Source organism: Chelon labrosus, assembly GCF_963514085.1.
Source record: "Chelon labrosus genome assembly, chromosome: 5".
Classification (NCBI taxonomy): Eukaryota; Metazoa; Chordata; class Actinopteri; order Mugiliformes; family Mugilidae; genus Chelon; species Chelon labrosus.
The window spans coordinates 23,388,466-23,415,271 of record NC_140341.1 but is presented as its reverse complement, the minus strand read 5'-3'; the positions used below and the strand labels follow the sequence as shown (position 1 = coordinate 23,415,271).

The following is a 26,806-nucleotide window of genomic DNA, read 5'->3' as shown; positions in this document are numbered from 1 at the left end:
CATTAAGCAGTCAGCAGTTAATGCTGTTGCTTGCGTTGAGGCCATTACAGGCTGCACTGGATTCTCTGTGAGGTAAAAGAGATGGCTTTCAATTTGCATTCATCAATAACCAACGCATCCCATTCAACACAGGCGCACGCTTTCACGATCCAACTACAGATACAATGTCTGAGAGAAATATATCTACTGGAGGGGCTGCTATGAAATGTGGATGAGGATGAGTTTTAATGGCTGTGATAATCTTTTTTTTTTTTGAACTGCAATATGACTTTTGCCATCCTCAAACCTTAGAACTGCCTCCACGTGCAGGATGAATCTTTCACGTGGCATACATATCCAGTCGAATATCTCAACTTTTACTGAACAATTTAACACAAAACAAAAATGTGTCCATCCTCTGACCTTTCCGCTAACCGTATGTGCAGGTTGACATTTTTGGTTTTGCGTTAAGTGTATACATTCTTTCTTTGGATCCAGTACTTTTGTGTAAGAAAATACCTTCAAAACTAAACCCAGTCCCTGTGTGTTTCACATGGTAAACATTATACCTACTTGATATTAACATGTTATCGTGTTATCATTTGATTGATGTGATGATGTGTTGACATGCTGCATTTAGCACACAGTACTGACAGTACAGATTTTTCACATGGTTTTCGGTTTACCTTTAAACCAGCCTGACCCCAGTCTTTTGGGGCTGATGACATAGTTAAGAAAAACACAAATAAACTGTTATGACATTACCTATAGCAGTATGAGTTTGTATTACAATCTGGTTTTCTCTTCTTATATAATTAACAAGTTATTTACATTTAGTTACCAACAATATAACAAAGTAAATCAGTGCATTCTAGTTTAAAGCTTTTCAGGTCACGTGATTTATGTTAAATTCACCATGAATGTTCTCAGAGATATGCATAAGACACGAACGCCATTTCTCTTCCTTTATCTAGAAACGTTGCTCTGGCCTTTGTAACATCCCATGCTTCAAATGTGCGTGTACCAGAGCTGATGTGAATTGTGCCATCATTTTTGAGGAGTTCTGAATAGTATTACCAGGACAAATAGACAATATTCCCATTCCTCCAAGTTAATTATCATATATAAAACCCCAGTGACTGATAATCTGACTGCAAAGGCAATGTGCTTTGAGGGAAATGTCATTACATTTCAGAAATTCCACATCTGATTAGACGAAATAGTCATTTGTCACTTCACAATGCATAATGCGCTTTTCTACTGTGTGAAACACTATTGAAAATGATGCATGAAAGACTTTCTTTGATACATTTAATGTGCTGCAGACCTACTATTTTATTATACACTCGAAGCAGCTGTTTGCATTTGAAGTGCAAATTTGGTATCATGCAAAGAAACTTGGGATAATCATGGTATCCCGATTTAGCCATTTCATGTGTTTATCTCATCCTTATCTAATATCATAGTATCAGTATACATGAAAGTGGGCTGATGTGTGGAGTCTGACAGGAAGGAAAGCAGCGCAGTGTGAGAGACCCCCCCCCCCCCCCCCCCCTCCCCCCCGCCTCTACCACCCACCCTTAGCTGGATCCATAATTCTCTGTACCGTGGTCTGACCAGGAGCACACATCCCCCTTCCTTCTCTCGACATCTTATCAAAGCTCTGTCAGGCTCTGCCCAGCCTGACATCTGAGAGAATGAGACATAGAACAGCTCCCCAGGGAGAGTAGGTGGCTCAGTGACACAAATTCAACACAGCTTATGAATTTATCCACAATAGCTTTTACGCAGTGATCAGCAGAGTGCTCTCTTAGCTGGCACGCATTTCCTGTCACCCTCGGAACCCAAATCTGTTTTAAGAAAAACAGTAGAAAATTAATCTCAACACATATGTATTTGATAAGATGCTTAACTATATTTTCAGTTGATTTTATTTTATTTCCCCGAAGCTGTCTGACAGAGAAATATAAGCCAAGCCAAGAGGTGAATGAGACCCGGCCCACTTGTTGTGTTTTGATTAAAATGCTCTGCCCCCTCTGTAGGGTATGGCGCATTTGTGGTTCTTTCCCCCCCTCCCTTTATTTGATTTATGGCATTGAAATTCCTCCTCCACCGCCCTCTGCAGACTCGTCATGCCTGTGGAACCAGTTCGCCTGCTCGAAGAACAAGTGCATCGCCAAACAGTGGCTGTGTGACGGGGAGAACGACTGCGAGGACGGCCTCGACGAGAGCGTGCAGATCTGTGGTTAGTGCCCTTTCAGATGTCACTACGAATCTGTCGTGTGCATAAAAGGTCACATCCGCTGTGTTCCGCGTTATGGCTTGGTGTGTTCCTCTTGCAGAGCTGGGTACGAATGGACAGAAATGAAACAATCTTAATGAGGCTACAAATGACACCACGGGCATTTCTGATAATTTGAGCGAGCACTGAGGCAAATAGATTTTTCATCACTGGGGCCCACGAGGCACAGCTTTTTCAGTGGGCAAATGAGATGTGTGCGTAATGAATTCTACAATAAAACAAAACGAATCCAACCGCGGTAAAGAGTCAGGGATTGCTGTGAACATTGGTTGTATAATTTGACTGTAATGAAGTGTCAAGGAAATATTAATGAAATGGTCCAAAGGTTTCTCAAGCACAATTCTTGTCAAAAGCACAATGTGCATTATAGCTATACATGCCTAATTGAACTAGTGTATTTAACTTTGTTCCTCGGTGCAGACAATATTTCTTCTGGTCTGTTTGCCTTAAAGGGCAGTCATAAGATAAAGGCAAGTATTGCTGACTTGCAGAGTTCTAGTAAATAATTATTATTCACAAAAACACATTATGAGTTAGTTCCACCCAAGAAAACTGCTGCACAGTCGAAATTAAAGTTTGTTTGGAGTCATAAAGGAGTATCAATACCAAAACCATTCTAATATACACTAGTCTAATATACTCCTTAAGGGCAGAAAAAATGCTTTGATTTATTGATTCACTGCTAACAGAGGGTTAAAAAAAAATACTCCGTCTGCTTCAGCTCATTCTTCTTTCTCTGTTGTGAATTTTGACCAGTTGTTCGTTCTGTGGCTTTTGAAAGTATACCATGTGTTTTCCTCTCAGGCACAGTGACTTGTGCTCCAGGGCTGTTCAGCTGCCCCGGGTCGTATGCCTGTGTTCCGAAACGCTGGCTCTGTGATGGTGAAAGGGACTGTCCTGATGGGAGCGACGAGCTCTCTGCCGCTGGCTGCGGTAAGCTCTACCTCTGCTCGTTGCTATAGTAAAAAATAACTTTAGTTGCCATTGTCTAAAATGATCATTTTTGGACTATAGTAAAACCCACTAAACACCTACTGCAAATCCCTGTGCAAAGTTTTTTTTTTTTTTTTAAACAAGGAAACATTAGTGGTGTATTTCATGGGAGGGTTTTTTCGCAGATGCAGCCTCCACTAATTGGTGTAATCTGGATTGTCTCTGCTTTGATTCAAGCCTGCTTAACAATGGATAAACAGTTAGAAAACAGAGAGACCAGTGGATTAGAACGAGGCTTAATGTTACATTCTAGACATGCCGCAAGCCACGTTGAGAAGGAAATGTTTATCCATTGATTAGCATTTGAACCCCCTTCTTTTCATACACCAGCGCCCAACAACACATGTGATGACAGCTCGTTTCGCTGCCGCAACAAAGCGTGCATCCCCCAGCGGTTCGTCTGTGACCACGATAACGACTGTGGAGACGCATCCGACGAGTCAGTGGAATGTGGCAAGTAGATTCATCTTGCTCTTAATTCTCACCAGTGGTATAAAAATATGATTTCCGTGAAAGCTACATTAGGAAGTTTGGGAAAAAAAGGTTTGCTAAAATAGCAATGACAGATTTGCAGTTTGATGAATATTTGACAGCTTTAGGACAGATCAGTAGATGAAGAGAAGAAATAAGAGTTGAAAATAAAGTTGAATTGAATTGAACCACAGAGTGGTATAGGCCCTACACGACTGGTCGCAAGTATTTGTACCCGTTGCCGATGACAAACCATACTCTCCTCGGGGGAAGTCTCTGTTGCAGCCTTGATTTATGACGACTGGCTGATGAAACACGTGTATTTATACTTGAAATATTAGCGGGTGCAGCTGCGAATGCTCCAGATGGCCTGAATTGTTGATCAGCAATGATTCTGTGAGGATGCTTCATTATAACATGAACAATGGTTATAAAAATCCTGCCCGTGCAGCTTTAGTTTACATAAATTAGCATTTAATTCAGATAAAGCTACACACTAATTTAAAGCTTTGTCACTGCCAAGTTCAAGTGTAACTCGATGAGGGCTCTCTTTCTGCAGTGTATCGCTCCTGTGGATCAGAGGAATTTCGCTGTGGGGACGGCCGCTGCCTTCTCAGCTCTCAGTGGGAGTGTGACGGCTACGCAGACTGCCCCGACCACTCTGACGAACTGCCTCTCAACCTCAAATGTCTGGCTGCAGGTAAGACTGCTGTTTGGCTCTCAGCTGGAATCCCTTCATCAGTGTCACCGGCAGCAACATTCACCCAGGAAACTGGTGGGTGCATATGCTGGAAACAAAAAGGCGCTCCAACCAGGAGAGACTTCCTGACAGGAATTAATTTGTCAAGATCCGCTGTCAGGTCAAACACACTCCCTGGCTTTGTTGAGGAATCACAGGGCGTCGTGCCAGTGACAGTCATGTCTCACTCTTTTCAGGAAGCTTGTGCAACGGCTCCTTCTTCATGTGCTCCAATGGCCGCTGCATTTCTGAGGGGAATCTGTGCGATGGGAAGGATGATTGTGGAGACCAGTCGGATGAGAAGAACTGCAATGTGAACGAATGCTTGAACCGCAGGGTCAGTGGGTGCACCCAGGACTGCCAGGATCTTCCTGTAGGCTACAAGGTATGTAACCAATGGGATGCCCATAGTTCAGTAGCTTGAATATGCATCTCCCATCAGAATCACTTCCTGGTTACAGTTAGTCCATGAGGATTAATATATCCAGCTAAAGATTAAGAAAGGCTACAGTGTAGATAGGATAATAACAACTGGATAAATATGGAGTTTTTCCAAATGCAAACTTACTGAGGCCAGGGAACAGCAAGCTTTACTTCATACATATGAGTCACATATATTCAAGTATTTTCCTCCAATTTACCATATTAATTGAATGACTTTGCTGACCTATACTTCTAAGCAGTAGTATAATTTCTAATTCAGGAGCAGATACAATGTGGAGCTTACGTTAGTAGTTGTGTAGGCATGAATGATTAATGACCGGTGATGAATCAAGCCTAACTCTACACATCATTAAACAGATAAAGAAGGGTGGGAGCGTCTCTCACCCTCTCTCTTTTTGAATAACCTTGGAAGCTGTAAGGTGAGTTTAACGATATGCCAACAACTGCCTGAGCTCCCTCACTGTGCCGGGCGATTGTGCTGTGCCTGGCACCGGTGGCGTGTGATGTCGGGCTTGAATCCAGGTCAAGGCCACGACCGCTGGAGTGTTTCGGTGGTCGTGCTAGTTGTCATACTGACCAGTCATACGGCTTCATCCGAGGATTGTCCTCTCTTGCGTCTGCTGATGTTTACTTCATCAGAAAAGTGGCTGAACTGAAAGCACAGAAAACCTCTCTTCCTTGTCATGACAGGAGCAGAACTGGACAGAGAGCACATCAGTTCAGACCCATAGCTCATCCATTTGTGCTCTGAAAAGGAAGATCGGCAGAAACGCCCTCAAGGTTATAACTTTGGATAAGAAAGGGATTTGCAGTGGGTCCAGGGCAGCTGATTCCAGCACTTTGAGTTATTTTTGGGGAGCTCTAGTCACTCAAATGCAATGGAATCGTTGAGCCAAGGAACAATATGTTTATATCATGACATTTATGTCATCATATATATATATATATATATATATACACACACACACACACACACACACACACACACACACACACACACACACACACACACACACACATAGAGAGATAGAGAGCGAGAGAGAGCGAGAGAGAGCGAGAGAGAGAGGTGCTTGGTTTTGGTGCATTTTCTTTTGCATTCCTGCAAAAGAAATACTAGAGCCTGAAATATATTGTGTATATTCCAAAATGACCGTAAAAGCAGTTAGGTGCAGTGCTTTCATAAGGATAGAATCCAAATGTGCAGTGTTTTCAGATTAGTCTCACTGAGTTAGATCGTAAGATTAAAATTATTCGCTCTATAATTTTAGCTTTTCACTAGTATAAGCATCACAACAGCTAATTTGAAGCTTTTATCCTGCATTTCCTGCAGTCGTGATCAAAACATTTCATCTTTTTTTCCCCATTTTGTTTTTCATGAATAAGTGTAAATGCTGGCCTGGCTTCCATCTGAAGGATGACGGGAAAACTTGTGTGGACGTCAACGAATGCTTCACCACGCTCCCTTGCAGCCAGCGCTGCATCAACACCTACGGTTCCTACAAGTGCCTGTGTGTGGACGGTTACGAAGCCTTGGATCGCAACCCCAACACGTGCAAGGCTCTTTCGGGTCTGTCTGCTTTTTGACTTCTTGAAATGTAAAATCCCAGCGCATAATGTGAGTGCTCTAATGCTGCTTGTTCCTCATTTCAGCTGAAGATCCATTTCTCATTATGGCGGACCATCATGAGATTCGAAAATTGAGTGTGGATGGCTCAAATTACACCATATTGAAACAGGTTTGTGTTCATCATCACTTGTGTCTGTCATGAAATATTCCTTTGATAGAGTATTCGCCATTATTAGATCGACATAATAATAAGAGGCAGACAACAGATTGGCAATCACATTTTTTCTTCTTTTTGTGTTTAATTTGCCTGTCGTACCTAGTTTGTGGGTTCCATATTGAGAAAGTTTAAAAGTCATCTTAGTGATAATAAAGTTATATTGACTTGGAAATTGTACCTTTTACATAGAATACCAAAAGATATGATTGCTTTTGTAGAAATGATCAGACTGATGTATTTCAGACTTTGATAAAGGCACACATTAGATCTTCCTATTATAAATGTAAATTACTCATTTTAAAGTTTCTCTCTAACACATGATTAAGACAGATTTTTGGTCTGTGGTTAATTAGAGTTGAAAAAAATCACTCTCTGGCTTTTAAAGTAACCTTAATTACTTGGTATGACATTTTTCCATGAATTACACTTAAAATAACTGAGCTCACAGAATGAAATTTGTGAATTTGGGTGACGTGCAATCCAGAGAAACATACAAAAGGAATAAAGAGAATGAGTTCTGAGTAAGATTAAATGTATTGTGTATGTCACTTCAACTCCTGTAGCAAGATCTGCCTATGAATTAGGTGCTCACAATATGAAGGAAGTTCCCTTGTGGCTCAGACACTGGTGGTTGACATGAAGAATGAAGCTTGAGAATGTGACATCTTCATGAGAGGAAAACTTCCGATCCGAGGGTTTGATTGAAGGGGGTCAGGCGTCACTTTAGGTGGAGGCTGGAGGTGGGTCGCAAAACTCCACAGAAGTGAAATGACAGCTGAATGACAGCAGACACAGAGAACACTTTTAAAGCTGACAGCTTACAAGCGATTGGCTCAAGGCGTACGTATCAGATTGCGATTGGATGAAGACGGGTATGAGCTGGAGGAGCTTAGATATAGCATGAAACTGTGTTTTCCTTCTAAGCTTGTGCAAGGAGTCTTCTTGACTTAATTTTGCTTCATTTCGCTTCAGTATTCAGTACGATATGAAATTAGATTGACAGCTGATATGATAGAAAGGCTCAACGCTTCTTTGTACTTGGATTAGTAGCCAAAAATCAAAGAACAGTTAAATCTCATTCCTATATCATGGTATGGCTCGACCCGACTCTACTCACTTGTTTTTAGTTCTCTGTCCATAGTGAATAGCAAGTGATACCTTGTACTTTCCTTGGTGTCATGTCTGTCAAGGTTCAAAGCAATGGTAATCAACATGTGATCAACATGTGACGGCAGGGCGGGAGTGCCTCTCACTTTTTGAATAACCTTGAAAGCTGTAAGGTCAGTTTAATGATATGCCAACAACTGCCTGAGCTCCGTCACTGTTGTGTGCAATTGTGCAGTTCCTGGCACTGGTGGCATGTGATGTTAGGTTTGAATCCAGGTCAAGGCCACGACTGCTGGAGTGTTTCGGTGGCTGTGCTTGTTGTTGTACCAGCCATGGCAGTTATGTGGCTTCAACCAACGGATTTTGCTCTCTTGCTCTTTGCATCCGAAAAATGACTGAAAAGTGGCTGAACTGAGAGCACAGAAAACCATTTTTGGATAGCCACGCTACCAGCAGTCGTGACCACGGTTTTCTTAATTCGCTTGACCAAGATTCTTAAAATCCTGCAAAACTACGTCATTGTCTCCTACTGTATTTTGCTGCCTCAAAATGAAACTCACAGGATTATGTCATTAGAAGCCGTGTACTCTAAATGCTTAGTGTTCAAGTGGTAACATCAGCTGTAAGTCACAAGAACACCTCTGCCAGGCAACTGCGTGTAGAGGCAGGAAATGTGAAAGAATGAAGAAAGGATGGGTCCGTTGGGAATATCAATTTTTTTGTTAAACATACTATAAATTATTAAGAAATCTATTATATGTCAAAATTACTGACCTACCATAGGTTAGGATTCGATCTCAGGTACATGGTCGCTAGCATGAACAAACGGGCGGTTGTGTCATTGTGACTGCGCTAGAAAACAATGTATTACACACTTATATGTGTACTAATTATGTGCTTTAATTTTCATGTCCATCTTATTTTAAGAATCTATTACATGCTATTGCTTCATTCTGTAGCTTCTGTACAGTCGAATACAGGAATAATGGACAGGAAACGCAGTCATGGTCTAGGAGCCCCTAATGAAAGGCCCATGCAGGTTTTGTCTCTGTGGGTGATGTTTGGAGCAAAGAAACGTTCCCCCAGGACACTAGGACACCTGTCTGTGAGGGTGTTGATGATCTGATGAAGATGTCTCATTTCACCTGTCAGATTATCTGACATGTTTTCTTGACACCCACAGTGTGAGACACAGGGTGCGGGCACTTGTTTGGTGAGCAGCAGCTCTGTCTGACTGACAGTGGGGTCCTGTGAGCATGACAGAGAAGGAAAGTACCTCACTCTTGTGCTTTGATAGGACTGCAACTTGTTCTTCACTCACCCTTCAAATGGTTTGTCTAGCTGGAAGCACTGAAGCCTATGGGGAAACTACCCAAATCAATATTTCTGGTGCAGTAATATTATAGAACTTGAGTTTATATATATTTCGACTTGAAGGTATTTCTGTTTTGTTGCGTTGTTTTCCAAACTGCATTAGGATCTTTTTGATTTACGTGAGTCTCTGTCGTGGCCTTATTCTGTAGTGTGTGGAAATGAATAATTAGACTAAATCCTTACTTTTGTTGCAAGTGAAAGTGACAACCTAATACTGTATTTTGGCCACCTCTCAGGGAACTCGACTTGTTTAATTTACACTCGAATAATGCTGTTTATTCACAGGGTCTCTACAACATCATCCACATAGACTTTGACTACAAGAAGGAATTCATCTATTGGGTGGACACAACCAGGCCAAGCGGCAGAAAGATCAACAGGATGCGCCTCAATGGGAGTGACCTCAAGGTACCACTCAGTTTAGATGCGGTGACTGTGTGCCATATGGTGCTTTGTACCACTTTACCCAAAATTCATTGGCTTTACTTTACTTGTTCCCAAATTATCACAAATTTTATATTCAATTTTGAAGATGAGTCAGAGGACCACCAAGTACGGTGGATAAGTGGCTCATTTCCACTGCTCAGCGGATGACGGTTGCCTTTTATTCCATTGCAAACATAGATTTATTTCTTTCAGCAGTAAATGACCTGTTTACTTAACAGCAGCCAATGTGCGTTAGCGATAACAAGAACATCGCCAATGGCTTTTAGATAGTGTAACAGGCCTAATGATACAATGGTGCTCTTTGGTGTAATCACCAAGGTTTGTATAGGTCATGGGATCGGATCCCAGACACAGGGGACACTGCAGAACACCTGCTGGGCCCCCGTGCCACATCTCATTAGCATTGGTGTCTGTGGTTTTAGGCTTATTCAGCTCAATTACTTCCACAGTCCCTGCCTGAGCCACTGCCACGGCTTAGCGAGAGGACAAACTGTCTGAATCACAGATCCAAGAGCTTCTCACAACAGGTTAATTAAAAGAGTCGGTGAAATCCAGTGCTACTAGTGTGGGTCTGCCATACGAGCAAGAAACGATCGAGGAGCACAGAATTTTAATGGGGATTTCTTTGCTCTGCTAAGATAATTGGAAGACTGCAGAGATGAAATTTAGAATTTGGTCTTTTATTTTCTTTATTATATATGTTTTAAGAGTAATTTGTCACTGCACGGCATAACAGGCTTTTCATTTTTGAAAATAATTTAGTTCAAAGTAATTTAGTCATTTAGTTTAAACAGTCATTGTTACATGTTGCCATAATTACACAAAATACACTTAAACTTACACTTCAGTCAAATTATGAAAGGTCCTTAATTTTCTGAAGAACAGATCAAACTTTAAACGACTGAAAGCAAAAGGAGTTCATCAGCCCAAGGTGAAACGACTTTCGGCGACTGCACAGCTCAAACATACTTGGCAATCATTTGGACTGTTTTGTAAAACCATATTCAAATGACACGAATTAACCTTCAGTTCCACATGGTGCAGTACAGAGACCGAGTACCAACTCTTTTTTTTGCCTGAGGAGGCAGTTTTGATGGAAACTGCTGCACAATGAATGACACTGATTTAAGCTCAGTTTAGTCCAAATTGCTGGTTAGGGGACAGCTTAGTCTTTTGCCAAGACTAGACATTTCCATTATGTACCCACATACCATCATGTTCTTCAGTGACAGATTGCATTGTGCTGGGATTTTGAAAAAAAAGTGTTTGAGTCATTGGTTCTAGCTACCAGCTGGCACAATGATTTTTCTGAATAAACTGCATTTGCAAACTCAAAGGCCACACTGGGGATATATATTCTAACATTATTACTAACATAAAGTCAGTCCTATGTGTTTAAAGTGTAATATATGAATATTCACACAAAGGGCACTTTTTGGCACGTTGTTGTTTCTTGATAGAATACACTTCTGTTCTGCTATTGGTGCAGCTTAGGTTGTGTTTACAGAGATCAGGCAGCGCAGTGCAATTTTGGGATTCATGTTTGCATGAAATTGCATCTGCATGTCCCCCTGGTCAAACCACACTCTATTCTGCATGCAAGCTCAAGGAGCAAATCTCATAGCTTTAGCTGGTGCAGGTACACGAGCCTATTCAAAACAGGCTGCTTCAAAGTCTTTGAGGGTTTTGTGTTTTTTACCAAGATCGATATTATTGCATTTGTCAATCAGTTTACAATTTAGATGTGATAGGAGTCACTTTACTTAGATCATGCCAGTCATAAATATAGGGATCATTTCTCATCTGTAGTTTCTAATTTGTGAGTCTTTAGGCACAAAATAAATGTGCAAAATGCATTGTTTTTCTTCACACCAGACTAGTATACTAGTACAGGTGACAAAACAGACAATAATGGAAACACATTTACAATCATGCCATATATTGAGGATGTTCTTGTTTTACAGATAGGTTAACTTATATATAGTCTTGTGTTTGTCAGTGATCAACTACAGAAGAGCGTTACTCATATCCTGTATATTTCTTCACTTTTACACATGACAAATGTGTCTACTGGAATTAATTTCACTCTACCTGCATTACTAGATAGTCCACAAAACAGCCGTGCCCAGCGCCCTAGCAGTGGATTGGATCGGAAAGAATCTGTACTGGTGTGACGCGGAAAGGAAAACACTGGAGGTGTCCAAAGCTAATGGCCTCTACCCAACTGTCCTGATCAGTTCCGGCCTCAAGAACCCATCAGATCTAGCTTTGGACCCTCAGACAGGGTAAGCATATTACCATAACTGTAAAGGTCACCATTAAGCCCAAGTTATGCTTCCGCGTTGACACAGCGCGAGGGGGCGTACGGACCTATTACGTCCTTGCGGACCCCCGTACGTCCTACGCAAGGGCCAGACGTGCACCTCCCAAAAATCCTCGACGCGCGTCGAGGCGACGCAACAGCAACGCAGCGGCATTGGCTGTGATTGGTCCGCTAACTACATCCGCTGGAGACCGCTTTTCCGGTTTCCACTCATAAACACCGCCATTTTTAAAAAGTCTTCAGTTTGGTTGGTCTTTGAGAATGGACAACATCGTTCACTGTGACTACGACAAAAGCCGGAAGGTAAATAACTATACGAGGCGAGATACGTCACAAGAGTCTCGGTCGGTCGGTCACAAAAAATCATAGCGCCCTCTACCGGTGTGGCATTGAATTGCATTTCGACACGTAACCCCACGCAGAACCATCACGGTCTCACGACTGCGTCCAAGCAACTGCGTGGCCATTGCACGACCATTGCGTGATCACTACGCGGAAGCATAATCCAGGCTTTACACTTAGAATTTCATTTAGTGTCAGTGTTCTCGTGTATTCCATTTGTCCCTGACATGTAGAAGAAGCGCACAGTCTACAGTTGTGTTCAAAATAATCGAAGTGTTAAAAAGTGAGTAGCTCAAAATCCTTATACTAGCTTGTATTTCCATACACACAAATGTACTGGGAACATTGCACATTCTATTTCTAATCAAAACATGAAGAGAAATGTGTCAAATGTGTTATTACTTTACAGAAAGTATAGAAAAAGGAATACATGGCTGTTCAAAAAAAAATCGCAGTGTCTGTATTTTTATTTACAAACTCATACATTTACTGTATAAACTGTAACATGCTTAAAGATTTAGCTTTCCTGTCAATCACTGAACTAATATTTACTTGTATAGCCACTGTTTCTGAGAACCACTTCAGATCTGTGTTACCTGTGAACAGGTATTCCAGCCCAGGACCACTGGACTACATTCCACAATTCCTCTGCATTTCTTGGTTTTCCCTCAGAAACAGCATTTTTGTTGTCACCCCACAAGTTTTCTATTGGATTAAGGTCCGGGGATTGGACTGGCCACTCCATAACCATTATGTTGTTGGCCTGGAACCAAGATACTTCTTGCTTACTGGTGTGTTTGGGGTTGTTGTCTTGTTGAAACACCCATTTCAAGGGCATTTCCTTTTTTGCATAAGGCCACAACATTCTTCAAATATTTTGATATATTCAAACTGATCCATGATCCCTGGTATGGGAAAATAGGCCCGACACCATAGTACAAGAAATTTCATCATATCATGATGCTTGTGCCTCCATGCTTCACAGTGTACTGTGGTTTGAACTCTGTTTTTGGGGGTTGTCTGACAAACTGTCTGCAGCCCCTAGACCCAAAAAGAATGATCTTTCTTTCATCAGTCCACTAGAGCCATTTCTCTTTAAGCCAGTCGATGTGTTCTTTGGTAACCTCTTCAGCACATGTCGTTTTTGCAACAGTGCGCCTTTGCAGGAGCTTTTTTTGCCAATAGCTTGGCTTAACATTGGTGTCTTTTAATTGTTGCAGTACTCGCAGGTGACTTCAAACCTTCTTTGATCTCCCTGGAGCTGATCATTGGCTGAGTCTTTGATATTTCGGTTCTTCCTCCATCCTTTCGGATAGTAGTTTTCCATTTTCCTTCACGTCTTTCTGGTTTTGGTTGCCATTTTAAAGCATATGAGCTCATTTTAGCTTAGCAGCCTATAATTTTCTACACTTTTTTTTAAAATGTTTTCTCCCCTTTAATCAACTTTTCAATCAAAGTGCGCTGTTCTTCTGAGCAATGTTTGGAATGACCCGTTTTACTCAGATCTTCAGAGAGAAATCATAAGCAGCATGTACAACATTTGCTGCCTTCATACTTAAATAAGAGCCACCTGTTTGACACCTGTCTTTCCACAGAATGAATGACCTCACTAATTGATCTCCACACTGCTATTATTTTCTTCTTTTAATTTAAGATTTAAGACTTTACTATTTGCCTTTACTTTTATTAAACAAAATTTTGTTGACATTATATTTAAAGCATACACTGCTCTGTAACTGCATTACGATTGTGCTCTCCTTTGTTATCAGGTTTAATTCCATTTAGTCTTATTTTTATTTTTTTATCTTTCCAAACCTTAAGCATAAGTGTCTTTAACGTTTTTTTATATTGCCCTGTGTTTCTTTTAAGGCCTTATGCACTTGGTATCGCCTCGTTGAACTGAGCTATGCAAATCAAGTTGCCTTAGTAGTATATAGCTCTTTGAACTGTATCCCTCCGACTAGGTACGTGTTCTGGGTCGATTGCTGTGAACCCCCTCACATTGGGCGTATTGGGATGGATGGACGAGGGCAAACGGTTATCATTGACAGAGAGATCTATAGCCCCACTGCTCTCACTATTGATTACACCAACAAGAGGCTCTACTGGGCAGACGACAACCACATCCTGTTTGCCAACATGGACGGCACCCAAAGACGCAAAGGTGAGACTACGGTGTCGTTCATGCTAAAGGAAATGCTTGACAGTTTTGGATAGCGTCCAATATCTGTCTGGTGAATGTGAAGTTGGAGCCAACAGCAGCAGAATTACTTTACAGCTTTACATGTCCCATATCTTTCTTTTAAATTGTGTTTTAAATGTTAAAATCGAATGGGCATGGTTAGACTATGAGAATGAATAATGTTGGCTTTTCCAATTAATTCTTGGTACATAGAAGTGTTTGTATGGATATTACTCCTATTAATTAAAGATTCAGGGAGAATGGAAACTATATGCAAATAGTCTTATTGTTAAATGATCAGTTAACACATACTGATTGTGGGTAGGAATGATTGGGAGTTTCAAATAATATTAGTTTATGTTAAGCTGCAATATGCTGATACTTCAGAAAGTATTCAGAACCCTTCTCATTTTGCACTCTATTTTGCTGTAGACTTAAATATAAATGAATAAAATTTATGTTTTTGCAGATCAGTCTACACTTAATAAACCACAAGTACACTGCTTTTAGAAGTATTTGCTAATTTATAAAAACTAAGATTAAAAGGTACTCTGCCTCCACTTTAGCAGCAGTTTCAGCTCTGAGTCTACATCAGTAAGTCTCTACAAAATGTGGACATGTTTATAAACCTGTGCAGTTGGTCCCATTCTTCTCGGAAGCTCCTGATGATGATCGATTGGATGACATCTCCACAGACGTTCTACGGGGACTTTGGAGCAGGATTTCTCCAAGGACGTCTCTGTATTTTGTGGCATTCATCCTTTCCTCTACTCTGACCAGTTCCCTGTCCCCTGAAGCTCCGCCATAGTATGATTCTCCCATTATGCTTCACTGCACGGATGGTGATAGAAGGATGAGCAGTGCCTAGCATTTGTCAGACTTCAAGCTTGCCGTTCTGCCGAAAGAGTTCTATTTTTGACTCATCAGACCAAAGAATCTTTTTCCTCAAGTTCCTCAGAGTTATTTAGATGCAGTTTGGCTCTAACGGGGGCTGTCTTTTGCTTTTACTGAGTGCGGCTTCTGCCTAGACACCTTACCACGAGGGCCTGATTGATGGAGGAATGCACTGATGGTTTCTTAACCTTGCAGAAAATATCTGAATCTCTGTAGTGACTGCTGGGTTAGTGGTCACCTCCTTGAAAGGTCCATCTGTTGCTCAGTTTGAGTCCACTTTGCTCCTGGGAGCATTTAAAACGGTTTATAAACCTCACCCCGATGGTTGTGTTCTACATACATCTCAAGGAATATTCAAGCAAATCGGATGCACCGGTCAAGCATTTGGAAAGCCACGGCCATATCTTAGGGCCTAAAATGTTTTCAGTTTAAAAATAAATCATATGTTAATGGGTCTGAATACATTCTGATGCAGCTGTAACTTCCTCTGTTACACACTTTTTGTCACTGTAGTTGCTAAATTAAAATGAAGAACTTAACTGAGCCTCACCATGGTCATTTGTCCCATTCCAGTGTCCTATGACCACATCCAAGGCGTAATGGCATTGACTTTGTTTGAGGACTTTGTGTATTGGACGGATGGGAAGTCCAAATCATTACGTCGTGCTCACAAGACAACTGGCACTCAAGGGATAGAACTCCTCAACTCCTGGCAAGCCATCAAATCCATCAAGGTCTACCACTCCCTGCGCCAGCCTGAAGGTATGAAGTCCATCTGGCGCTCGTGTTCACTCTGCCATCCCATGCAGAGCAGTGGTTGTGGGCCTCCTTTATAATTTTAAGCTGGAAATTGATTGTAATACAGTCTGAACTCATGTACTTCTATCGTCCTCCCCAGTACCCAAGCACCAGTGTCAGATTGCAAATGGAGGATGCAGCCACCTGTGTCTTCTGTCTCCGGGTGGGGGGCACAAATGTGCCTGTCCTACAAATTTTTACTTGGCTGCTGACAATAAGACCTGCCTTTCCAACTGCACCTCCAGTCAGGTCAGTTCCATTTCTCTACCCTCTTACTTCCAAGTGTGATCATGTTGTTGTGTAGGACTTTATTTTCTATCCTGATCTGATTTCTTCCTGTAAAGGTAAATGTCTTTACTGTACAGATTTTCCTTTTCTGACAGATACTGTAGATCCGAGGCAATGGTTGTGTATTCCTTGTATTGTGTATTACTTTGACTTTGAAGAATGCTGAAACTAAATGAGTCAAGCATTCATGCTGACTGTGTTTTTTTGACTATAGTTCCGCTGCGGGACCGATGAGTGTATCCCTTTCTGGTGGAAGTGTGACACGGTTGATGACTGCGGGGATGGCTCAGATGAACCTCTTGACTGCCGTGAGTGCTATGTTATTCCAAGGTTGACTTTAAAATAGAACTAAACCAGAAGAAACCGGCCTCCTTATTTGGTAATCTTTGAAGGATAACAAACTTGAATTGGGAGCGAATCAGAAACAGTTTTGTTTCTGTCTTTGCTGCTTACTCTCAGTGCAATCACTTGTTTTCATTGCACTGCTTTTACCTCCTTATTACAAACTCTGTATCAGTTTTTATATTCTCCTAAGAATCTCTTACAGTATATACACTGCATTTTGCCTCCTTACCAACAGCGGAATTCAAATGTCAGCCCGGGCGCTTTCAGTGTGGCACTGGCCTTTGTGCCCTTCCTCCCTTCATCTGTGATGGAGAGAACGACTGTGGTGACAACACAGATGAAGCAAACTGTGGTAAGGGTGGAAATGCTTCTTCTTTGTAATTCTTGAGCTTTATGACACACATTATCCTTTTTTCACAGCCTTTCCAATGATGCCACTGAATTTTTTTGCATAGAAACATGGTACTAGTGCTAAAATTGCTCGATTAGTTGATCATCAGTAAACTAACTGAGGGCTATTGTGATAAATAATTTGTCATTTATTCCAAACTGGTGCTTGTTCACCATTACAAATGTCTGAATGACCGTTTTATCCATTTCATGTCATTGCAAATTGAATATGTATATTGCATAATGAATTGAAAAAATAAAATTGTAGATTTGCTGACAATGGAAATTCTTGGTGGCATGCCTAACCAATCCAGAAATTTAGTTTTACAGGAAAGCTTACAAGACATCAGGTATTTACTACTGTAAATGACAAAAAAGTTTTCATAAACTGGCCTACTGTATGTTCAATCAATACCAGTCAGTCTCAACATTAGAGGTGCTTTGCTTTGCTAGGACCAAGCGCATTATTATTGATTCGACCTCTCTCTGCTTTTTGTTTCTTCCTCTTTTAGAGACGTACATCTGTCTGTCAGGCCAGTTCAAGTGCACCAGGAAGCAGAAATGCATTCCTTTTAACCTGCGCTGCAACGGTCAGGATGACTGCGGCGATGGAGAAGATGAGACAGACTGCCGTAAGGCTCAGCATTATTCCTTTCAGACTCATTGCCTGGAATGGCTTTATCGAGCTCTAGACTCAGGAGCTTATGAACAACATTGTTTCTTCTAACGCTGCCAGAAAAAAATAGAAAAATCACAGTATTAAGAGTTTTGAAACGTGTGTTAGAAGTGTGATCTCATATATTAAGATAAATCTCTTTAATTGTGCTTTTTTGACATGGTTAATACACCCCTGTGCTTGGACAGAATACACAAAGCCATTAATATTACATAGCCCTCATTAAGTATTCCAAAGCCTATCCTTGTTATGGCTGTTCCTGTGAAAAGGGATTAGATGTTGAATCACACAGAGGATAAGAACAGAATTTCTCTGCAGTGATGTAACTCATCAGAATATCATTCAGGTCTTTCAGACTGCTACATTTGTCTTGCATGTGATTGAAGGAGGGGTGAAAGTCAGAGGACACGAATGCAACAAAGTCAGAAGCCAAAAGAGACTTTAAAAAAATCTTTAATTAAAGCAAAGCTAATAACTTCAGCCCTTTTAGACTTCCAGCGTTATTGGATGCAGCCTTGAATGCACTTTTGTAATGAACACTGAACCCATGCACTAAGAAAATGTTTCGAATTTCAAATCTTTTTTTTCGAAGATACTGGAGCTTGTTATGATAAACCACTGAAAAGGTGTGTGAATGAGATGATTTGGACACATGATTGGCTTCAGTTACTTTTTTTTATCAAAACTACAAATAAAGATTTCTTCCAGAATGATAACTGATGATACCCCTTCCATTCTCTCCGCCTGCAGCTGAAAGCACCTGCTCTCCGGATCAGTTCCAGTGTAAGGCCTCCATGCACTGCATTTCCAAACTCTGGGTTTGCGACGAGGACCCTGACTGTGCAGACGGATCAGATGAGGCCAATTGTGGTGAGTTGTGAGAAACCCACTTAGCAAGAAAACACACCACTTTGCTTATTTTCAATTAAAGGGGGAAAGGATCTGATTTAATCCAAATTAATTTGCCTTCACTCTGGAATGAATCAGTCCTTCTTCTTTATCTCACGGCCTGACTCACACAGAGACAGCTATAAAGGACAGCTGCCCTTGTCCCAGTACTACACACACACACACACACACACACACACACACACACACACACGAATGATCAAGCTATGATGGCAGGGCAAGGCAAGGCCAGATTAAAAAAAAAGCACCAGCAACCAGGATTATATTTGCTTGACATACTAGAATTAAATTAAGCAGAATAAAATGTGGCTCTGCTTCTGAAATAATTACAGAGTGAAAATTTCCTCCGTCACGAAATATGATGCAAGCTGCTCTTTTGGCTATAGTTTGTCCTCTGCTGTGATGTGCTTCTCTTATTTATCCACTCCCTTTTGTCTCTAAATCTTTCACTCAGACTTAATCAACATGTTGAAGTAAGTAACCAAAGCACCAGGGCAGGACTCATCTCCCTTTGAGGGAAATGATAATCAGTTTTCATTAAGCTTTTAATTGAATTTGCAGGTTTAAAAAGACAGTTTAATATTCCAATTTAGGCCTTGAGTGAATAATAGACATTGATAAAGGTACAAAATAAAACCTAGGTGGAATTTGAGCTACTGTCAGTCTGCTGTCAAAACCCGGGCTGTGAGGAAATGTTGCTACAGAAAGCGATGACATTTTCATGGTTTACAACTCTTCACCAGTACGATGACCTTATGAAATACTAGGCTAATGTAAGATTTGAAAAGTTGCTGTTGCTACCGTCTGGAAATCATATAGTATATACATTTTTTTCTTTTTCTTTTTTTTGCACATTTGGTCCCCAGGGTGATTCAGCAACCAGCATAAACAGTTATTAGACAGTTTTCTCTTATTGAAATTTCTTTGTGCACCTGTGTGGTACCTTAACTCCAAGTGCAGAGAGCGGTGGGAGAAGAGTCTCATACAAAGGATGCAGCACAAGACAGTTAGCAGGAATTATGTTCACCAATGTGCCTTGTGCTGAGAAAAAAACATCTCTGAACCGAATCCATTTCTGGTGCAACAGCGCGCAAACGTCCATTAGCGAAGGAGTAAAGCTTAAAAGGTAAATAAACCATCCTAGCGGATCACTCCCCGGCCAGTCTGCAAGTGTCTGCATTGATCTATAAATTAGTGAAAGGGATTCCTACAACAACTGTTGTCCACAGCTGTTTTATACTGCATGCAAAGCTTCTCATCCAAATCATTCATCCAGCCATCTGAAGGGAGAGGGACTCGCATACTGAGAAATCTGCATCCTGTGATTTGCGAAGTTCCACGCCAGAGCACAGTGCCATTCTGCACAGCTGTCTGTTTTTATCTTTTGTAAATCACATGTGAAGGACACTAGGCTGCCACATAGTAAGTCAGTTTAATATCAGACATGGGTCTGTGATGACTGTATTCTGTTGGTTGTGTGGAAGAGGTCACATTACAGCAGCTCATCAGTCTTGAGTGTCATTACCTCCCTTCAAACTCCCTTGTTATTTCAAGTTTTATTCTTGAAAAGGCATTACTGTGCAAATGCTGTCACATTTTCAAGCTCTTTGGATTGCCACAAGCCGGTCTATTAAGAATCTCTACTGACATCTTCGCACAGGCTAAATAAAGTTTTCATCATCTGTAATCTGGCTTCAGATTTGAGGTGTTCAGGTCATGTTTCTCTGCATCTCTGCACCAGTCTGATAAGTTCCTCTTTGAGCCTCTTCCTTGTTTTTTTTTGTTAGTTGTTTCTAAGAAATGAGACAAGTGATGTCACTGGCTAAGAGCAAACACCATCTGCACTCCTTCCAGACCTTCATAACATAATCCTAAAATAAAATGACGTAATCCTTTATTTATCCCACAGCATGGGAATTTGATTGATGCCTTACGCTTCCTCTCAATGAATCATTTTGTTTCATTTCAGTTTATAGTTTCTGCTTTGACGTCATATAATTTGTGAAGACCCTGAGGTGACTGCATCAGTGTTGATGACTCTTTGTACTTCGCTGATAACTTTAGCTCATTTGCTGTATTATGGGATGTCTTTCTCAATGTCGTCTGATAATTCATCACCTGAAAAGTTCTCATAATTTAAGAGCCCACTGAAGACATAATCCTGCGTTGTAGATACTTTTACTTTGATTCACCTCATTGTTGAAGGAAGTTTTGCTTGTTAGATCGGTAATGAGCACTGCCCTCCATCCCCCACACATCCACCCTCCCCCATGTCACATCTTTTAAATGCTGTTAGTGACTGAGAGGCTTCCTAATGAATTACCACCTTGTGTCCTGCGCTGCTGCAGTCAGCTTTCCCTTCAGATTCTCTCCTCCTGCTGTCATGTTGGAAAGCGATCCCGGCAGAGTCTGCCACCCTCCTCTTTTGACACATCTCTTCCCTAACTGATGACAGCGTTACCTTGGCCGTTATCCCTGATGAAGTCTGCAATGAAATGGCTTTTTAAAAGGAAGCTTTCAGTTTGACTTTGAAAACACTTTCTGAGGAAGTATTACAAAAGGAAATGTTAAAGCATGGGTACTTTTTTGGAAAAAAAGTGATATTCTACTATCTAACTCTTCCAACCCTGGAATACCAGCTGTATTATAGATTGGATTTTTTTAAACTGACATACTCTCGGCCCTCCATCATATCTGCAACAGCAACTGCAGGTCATAGCTGACACACTAGCACATACATACACACAGAAGCCAGAATTCCATGGTTGTGGATAAACAACCCAGAATCAATGCCCTCATCTTTGAATATATGAATATTTAAGTTTGATTAGCTGCTAGAAATGCTATGTTTAGTCTTGACCAATAAGTCTGGGGATCCATTGAAATTTGCCTTAGGTGAACACTCTTTTATAGATTAAACTACATGAGATGATCAAAGTATTCCCCCTCCATTTCCTTCACCTTTTACAGCCAAAACTTTCTGAGCTGCTCTCACCACGACAGGACACATTCCACTGTAATCTATGAATATGTGTCCTTTCGCATCAATATCACCTTTTTCAATGCTGCACTCACACGTGTTGTAAAAAGAACAGTTTTTTTTTGTTTGTTTTTTTAAATAATCCTAACTTCACTCAAATTCATAAGATGAAAGGCATATAAGTGGCAATATCCAGACTCCTGTCACGGTTGGAAAAAGATGACATTTAAAATATCATTCCGTTTATGTCAAATCCTTACTTGGTACTTGCTGCTTCTGCAGAATCCAAACAATTTTCTTCAGCATTTGTTGCGTTCTGAAATTATCTCGGGTGTTTCCTTAAAGAATGTTCGCATTTTCTCAACTTCCCGTCTGTCTGAGAGCCTGTTGAGGAAGATTTGTGGCGCAGTCAGGTATTTCATCTTATGGCGCGTTAGCCTCCTGAGTGCGCGCTGTGTTTTGAACTCCGTGTCAGACTTGCTCTGGGAAACCCTGAGGAAACGCTGATTGCAGGTTGAAAAATATGATAGCTAGCACACCATTAATATTCATGCTCTTTGAAGCCATTTTCGTCTTTGTGTTTGTTTGCTCCTGATGAAAAAGATGAAAAGACCTGTGGACCTCATGAATTCCGCTGCAAGAATAACAACTGCATCCCCGACCACTGGAGGTGTGACAGCCAGAATGACTGTGGGGACAACTCAGACGAGGTGAACTGCAGTGAGTACCTGACTCCTTTACTTTCTGTTAGCTCCGTTTGTGTTCATCTATACGTCTGATGTTCTGTGCTGTGGGGGATCGGTCTTCTCTGAAGAGTTCTGATGGCCCCTCCTACCTTCTCTTCTTCTCTGATATTGTTTCCCACTATCGAGTTAGCCACGCTCACCACTTATTTTCAGGCATGCTCTTATTATCTCTGTTGTTTCTCTGAGAATAATGTGAGCTCATCGTATTATTTCTTCTCTGTAATTCATGTTCCCTTTTATTTAGATTCTCATCATCACTTTTGGAAGAAAACTTTTTATTTACAGATGAAATGACTATGGTGACCCACCTTGTAAAATTAACATCTATACCTCCTGTATATTCTAGTCCTTGTATGCATTTCTGTCTGCGTGGAATTGTTCGCTTGTACATTATATGAGTATGTGCAGGCGTATTCTGTGTGCTGTTGCTGAGTATGCATCATTTGTGTGATTTATTAGATGCCTGAGTCCCCACACCTATTAATGTCACTTAAAATGCAAATAAAAGCCAGTCAAGTGTTGGATGGCAAAGAATTAAGCAGGTGGACTTGCAGACAGGAGAAAGGCTGCAAATCAGATTTTGCTGCAATGCCTTCTGGGAGTCTCCGTTGCAGCACAACTCATAACACACACCCTAAGTTGGCTAACAGTCCATGATAACAAGGGGAGGGCGCAGACAGTGGATCTGATGCAGCTGTTTAGCTGCATCCTAATATTGTCCTCAGGGACAGACTTGCACTAAATGGCAGATAGAGCAGCAGTGAATGTATTTACATCTCGATCAGCTTTGCCTTTTTATCCACTTCTGATACAAAATGACTCTAATTAGATAAAACACTGGTTTGCCAAGGCATTAGCACATGATTCTAAACACAGAGCGTTTGGCTGATGCAAACATCAGTTTGTTTATGCTGGACAAAAGTCAGTTTTGCACCATTTTGTATCTTTTGTGTTTTTCTCGACTCAGAGCCGGTAACCTGTAACCACAAGGACTTCGCCTGCGCCAACGGAGAATGCATCTCCTCCAGATTCCGCTGTGACGGGGACTATGACTGCTTGGATAATTCAGATGAGGTCAGTGTCTGAAGTATGTGTGCCACATATTTCAGAGTCAAAGGGACCACATGGGTGCAGCTAATGAGACACAGATTTGAGCAAGATTTATGGTATGTTGTTTTTTTAAGAATAAAACCCGCCAACACCAACGTGTGTCTGGCCTACTCCGTTTTGTCAGTGTGAATAGAAGTCCTTCCAAACACAATTCTTACAACGCTGTCGTCACTGATTTTGTAAAATTAGGAGTTAATGATGGCTAACATAAAAATTACTGGTCATTTAACAAAAAACATGTTACTGTGAAGAAAATACCTGAGGAAATAGACAAGCTTAGCACTTATAAATTACAGTGTACGTGAGCCAAATTATAGCATATGGGCTGTATAATTTAGTCTATAATTGATCTTCTGGAAGTGCCTGTTCGTATCTGAGTTCGCAGCACAGGCAGGGATTAAATATCAAAATTGGATGGAGAGAACTGAAATTAGATGTGTGTGTATTGCTGCTCGCGGAGAAAATAATCCCATTGTAGGCACAGTTCATTGTGTCGATCCAAATCTCCTCGTCATGGTTGCTACATTCCAAAACAATGCCGGACAGGAAATATCGCTGTGGTGATTTAAAGCACCTTCAAGTACATTAGTGCGTGAAATACCTTGTATTCATTTGCTTTAGCAAATCCTAATCCCTGTCCCATTCAGGAAAACAAAGGTTGCTTGTTTTGGTCCTAAAGATGCCCAAGTATCTTCATTTTCAAAGCTTCAAATTGCCATTGTAATTTTACAGTCTTATAATATGTGAAGAAATCAACTTAAATGCGCCTTTATTTAGTATTTCATGGTATAAAGAGATTTTTGCAGGATTCGTACAAAAATATGCCCCATCAGTGGTAATGATGCAGTGTGATGCATAATTCAAGGACAATGGCTTGTTATTACGATTCATTATTCTTTTTAATTTATTGCTCCGTTCAACATTGGCGTAGCAATTTTTACATATAATCCCTCTCCATGCAAGGCGGCGCAACCCTAATTAACCCTTTATTATGTGTCTCCCCAGTGGCAGCTTTCTGGGTCAGCGCAGTCAAATAGTTTCAGGAAATAAAGTTGCCTTTCAATCAGCAGCCGCTTTTGAATTGAGTCAGTCACAGCGGCCGTCGTGGCGTAGAATGCCCACCTTTATTCATGCAGACTGGCTTAATGTGATGAGGTGTCAGGGCATTTGTTGGTATTCACACTTATTCAACATGTCATGAACTTCAACTCTTTGATGTTTTGTGGGTGGGTAGAAAAGTGGATGCGTTTATTTTTAAATGCAAACCTCTGAGGCTTTCTTGTGAATTTGAAATGGGAATGAATACCATTTTCTCTGAGTGGCGACTGGCTGAGTTTCTAGGGCAAAGTCAATCATTTTAAGAGAGTTTAAAGCACATTGTGAAAATCAGCTCTCATCTGTTCAGCGTTTTCAAGCCCCTGTGATCATCACATCATTAGTTGTGGGGGGAGACTGGCTTCTACAGTCTGGTCAATATATATCAGGACAGTGTGATCAATGTTAGGGGCTGTTTCACAGAATCTGTGATATAACAATAGTCTTGCTGATGTGAACAGTGTTTACTGATCAGTCAACATTCCTTCTGTTTCCCCTTCTTAAAATGCTTCAAATGAAGGAGACAGGGGGATAAATCAACTGTCTTGATTGTTTGTGTTGCCCCAGAGATTTCTTCGTGAATAGGAGAAAAACCAGGGGAACAACCTGTCTTCTGCTTTACCATAGCTTGGAAGTCAGACGACCTTCCACGCCTACATTTTTGCGGCAGAACATTGGTCTGGAGTCATTCCCTTGGGAACTGATTGTGATATACAGGGCCAATCAAACCATAGCAACATAAGCATATACATCTTCTTTCTACAGTGGAGCTGAAAATGTTTTCAACAAAATGACTCTGACTGGTCGTAGGACAACCCAGTTGTGTGTACAGTTATTTTTTGAAGCACTCCCCTGTAATGAAATCTATATTCTGTTATGAAGTGAGTCTGGCTATTCCAGACTAGCTTTACCCAACATTATCCTGCATGCCATATTGTCTGGAACCAATATGGCATGCAGGATGTGGGAGGCAAGATGAGACCTGCCTGTCACTCAATGAGGCATAGCCATAAATGATGCACTTTAAAAACTCAACCCTTGTACAGTTGACAAGAATAGGGAGATTAGTAATAGAGATCAAAAGAGAGTTTTTTTTTTATACCAGGCTGTAAACATGTTTCTTTTTGCCGTAAAGTTGGCCATTTTAACATCCAAGTTTATGGAGACTGGCTTGCTTTTAGAGCCAGCCTCAAGTGGCCATTTGATGAACTTCATGCTCTGACACTCATGTTTGTTTCATGCTTTAGCCACAGAGGTTGCTGCTTGAACGTATTGCAGGTCCATTGACTGTGTTATGAAAAGGAGTAATTATTAAACCACATACGACCATGTTTCATATGTGTTCATATGACTATTATTTCAAGACTCATTTGAAACTGTGTTCATTTACAGAGAGGCTGCGAGGCACACTGTGCAGACGACCAGTTCCGGTGTCAAAACAACCTCTGCATCTCAATGAAGTGGCTGTGTGATGGCCAAGAAGACTGCAAGATGGGGGAGGATGAAAAAAACTGCCAGGGAACAGGTAGGAGACTAATATCCCATAATCTATAAAGGATATTGGAAGTACTACTAGGAGTTATACTTCTAAGCAATAGTTGGTGTGTATAATATTTACTGTGTTCTCTGGATCACTGTTTAGTACATTGGAGTGACGTTAATGCAATTCATAGTTTATTATTCTGTTGTAAGTAAAAGATTTATTTTTTCTTCTGGCTGTCACAGGCAGAGAGAGGTACTGAGTGTGATTCTGTGAAAGGTTCAGTGGCACCCCAGACCAGTAACAGCCTCCAAGTTGCAATCATGACAAATAATTTTGTTTATCAAAACTGGCTTTACCTTAAACCACATAAAGCCAGTGTAGTGATGTCACGTGCAGAGTACAGTATAAAAAGTGTGGAGACAAAGGGTAACAGGGAGTTAGACATTTTCTCTATCTCTGAGTACCACCTTATTAATTGAAGTCCTTAGAAATAAAGTGCTCGGCAATACAATGTGAGATCATTTTGTTGCAGAAATGGTCTCAGTCATGCTGATTTGCTCTTTTGAGTTCCACTGCTCATTACTGGCCAAATACTGTGAAGCACT

The 26,806-nt window shown here is 41.0% G+C and overlaps 1 protein-coding gene across 1 annotated transcript in view; it reads left to right on the top strand.

Moving 5' to 3' along the window:
- lrp1bb (low density lipoprotein receptor-related protein 1Bb) overlaps positions 1–26,806 on the top strand; it is a gene marked incomplete at its 5' end in the record, with an annotated part of 267,322 nt that overhangs the window by 209,841 nt on the left and 30,675 nt on the right. Inside the window, 19 exons of the mRNA XM_084544895.1 lie at positions 2,105–2,224; positions 3,086–3,214; positions 3,605–3,727; positions 4,305–4,445; positions 4,682–4,869; positions 6,312–6,495; positions 6,579–6,664; positions 9,479–9,601; positions 11,744–11,925; positions 14,270–14,469; positions 15,955–16,143; positions 16,280–16,428; positions 16,682–16,775; positions 17,048–17,164; positions 17,715–17,834; positions 18,629–18,748; positions 22,371–22,487; positions 23,481–23,587; positions 26,111–26,243. Coding sequence (XP_084401021.1) covers positions 2,105–2,224; positions 3,086–3,214; positions 3,605–3,727; positions 4,305–4,445; positions 4,682–4,869; positions 6,312–6,495; positions 6,579–6,664; positions 9,479–9,601; positions 11,744–11,925; positions 14,270–14,469; positions 15,955–16,143; positions 16,280–16,428; positions 16,682–16,775; positions 17,048–17,164; positions 17,715–17,834; positions 18,629–18,748; positions 22,371–22,487; positions 23,481–23,587; positions 26,111–26,243 — 2,622 coding nt within the window. The remainder of the gene's footprint in view (positions 1–2,104; positions 2,225–3,085; positions 3,215–3,604; positions 3,728–4,304; positions 4,446–4,681; positions 4,870–6,311; positions 6,496–6,578; positions 6,665–9,478; positions 9,602–11,743; positions 11,926–14,269; positions 14,470–15,954; positions 16,144–16,279; positions 16,429–16,681; positions 16,776–17,047; positions 17,165–17,714; positions 17,835–18,628; positions 18,749–22,370; positions 22,488–23,480; positions 23,588–26,110; positions 26,244–26,806) is intronic.